Source organism: Pygoscelis adeliae, unplaced genomic scaffold, assembly GCF_000699105.1.
Source record: "Pygoscelis adeliae isolate BGI_AS28 unplaced genomic scaffold, ASM69910v1 Scaffold14, whole genome shotgun sequence".
Classification (NCBI taxonomy): domain Eukaryota; kingdom Metazoa; phylum Chordata; class Aves; order Sphenisciformes; family Spheniscidae; genus Pygoscelis; species Pygoscelis adeliae.
Genome location: NW_008825109.1, coordinates 3,803,205 through 3,804,748, shown reverse-complemented (window position 1 = coordinate 3,804,748; position 1,544 = coordinate 3,803,205). Strand labels below are relative to the sequence as shown.

The window sequence follows — 1,544 nt, the reverse complement described above, 5'->3', positions numbered from 1 at the left end:
CTCAGAATAACAGACAATTTGCAGCAGTCTCTTTTCCCCAGTAATCCTTCTCAGTAACCAGAAAGCCCTTGTGTTGTGACTGGTTATTCCCAAAACAAGTGTCAATCCATCCCACAACAAAAGCAATATCATTTTATTTTCTGTTTACAGAAATGCTCAGCAACCTCCTCCCTCCTCTTTAGCTCTAAGCAAGGCCCAGATTGGGCTCACCTCTGGTCCATCAGCCAGGCCAGCTCAGTCCTGTATCCTTCCTGTTGCCCCACTTGCACCTCATTCTCCCACTTGGAATTTCTCCCACTCCAGCAGTAACTATGCCCAGCTGCAAGTGTAACTGCAAAGCTAAATCATCACTCTGATTAGCCCCTCTCTCCTTGCTCCCTTGCACCATCCAGTTCGCAGTCTGAGTGAAAGATCGAGTCCAACAGTCCAAGGCCTGCTTTCCTCCGTGAAGTCTTGAAGGGTGGCCACCATAATCCTAAGCAGAGCTGTCTATTAAGCATTTCTGCTTCTGTCAATATACCCTATATGCTTGCTCACATGTACAGGCTGACATATAGAAAGTATTATAATGTCAACAAGCTATGACTGAGTAAATACAAAAGAACTATTATTTACTGTAAAGCCCGCATACATGTCCAGCTCTTTCTTTCAGTGCATTCTACATGAATCATTATGAGAGGATTTCATGAACAAATTCCTGATCTTTCCTATTTGCCTTTTTAGCCTTCTGCTACAGGCATCCACACACATTACAGCAGCAGACATACATAGCTACAGCTTGCCATTTACTAAAACACCAAAAAAATTCCCACCTTCCAAGGTCTTCTGATCCCTTTGAAAAAATCAGGCATCCACATTGGAAGAACAACAGCTTCTCTTAATAATTTCTTGGCTTCTTCCAAATCTGCTATGTCATCCCTGTGCAAGATGAAGAAACTTGTATAAGATTCCCGTACAACAATATTCCTTCTATTTTTATACAAGAAAAATAGAAAAGCTTTTCACTTAGTACCATCTCTTTTAGTATGCCAGTATATGCCTCATGAGAGCACTCCTACAATCCTGTGACCTAAAACTGAATCCACTTTTGGAAGGTAGAGAAAAAATTATTTTCAACTCAAGTTACCCAGAGCTGCTTAATTAAAAATTGTTTTGGACAATGTGACCACCAAAGCAGTATCTTTAAAGTTCTCTGGAGTGTACTTTCATTTCAGCAGTACCTGTAATGGATGTACTGCACATAATATCAGTCAGCAACAAAAGCTTAACTGTAATCAAATTAATAAACTGTTAAAACCAAAAGACCTTGTTTTGCTTATCTGTAGAAGATTATGATGGCTCCCTGTTTTAAGAGTTAGAAGAAGGATAATTTCTCTCCTTCTCCACACTAGCAAAAACACTTGAATTGAGAAAATCCTCATACCAATGAATGCTTGGATTCCTTGATACAATGTCCCTTTCAAGAGCTTCGACCAAGTCTTTGTCGTAACCTGCTCCATCAAATTTGGGAATTTCACCATCACCAACTTCCTGGGGTATTTTCT

General features: G+C 40.2%; 1 protein-coding gene across 1 annotated transcript in view; it reads right to left on the bottom strand.

Annotated features, from left to right (window-relative positions):
* The window catches only part of KATNAL1 (katanin p60 subunit A-like 1), a 32,735-nt gene that overhangs the window by 10,348 nt on the left and 20,843 nt on the right, over window positions 1-1,544 (bottom strand). Inside the window, exons 5-6 of the mRNA XM_009327742.1 lie at window positions 1,424-1,542; window positions 813-918 (exon numbers count right to left, since the gene is read on the bottom strand). Of these exons, the coding sequence (XP_009326017.1) occupies window positions 813-918; window positions 1,424-1,542 (225 nt within the window). The remainder of the gene's footprint in view (window positions 1-812; window positions 919-1,423; window positions 1,543-1,544) is intronic.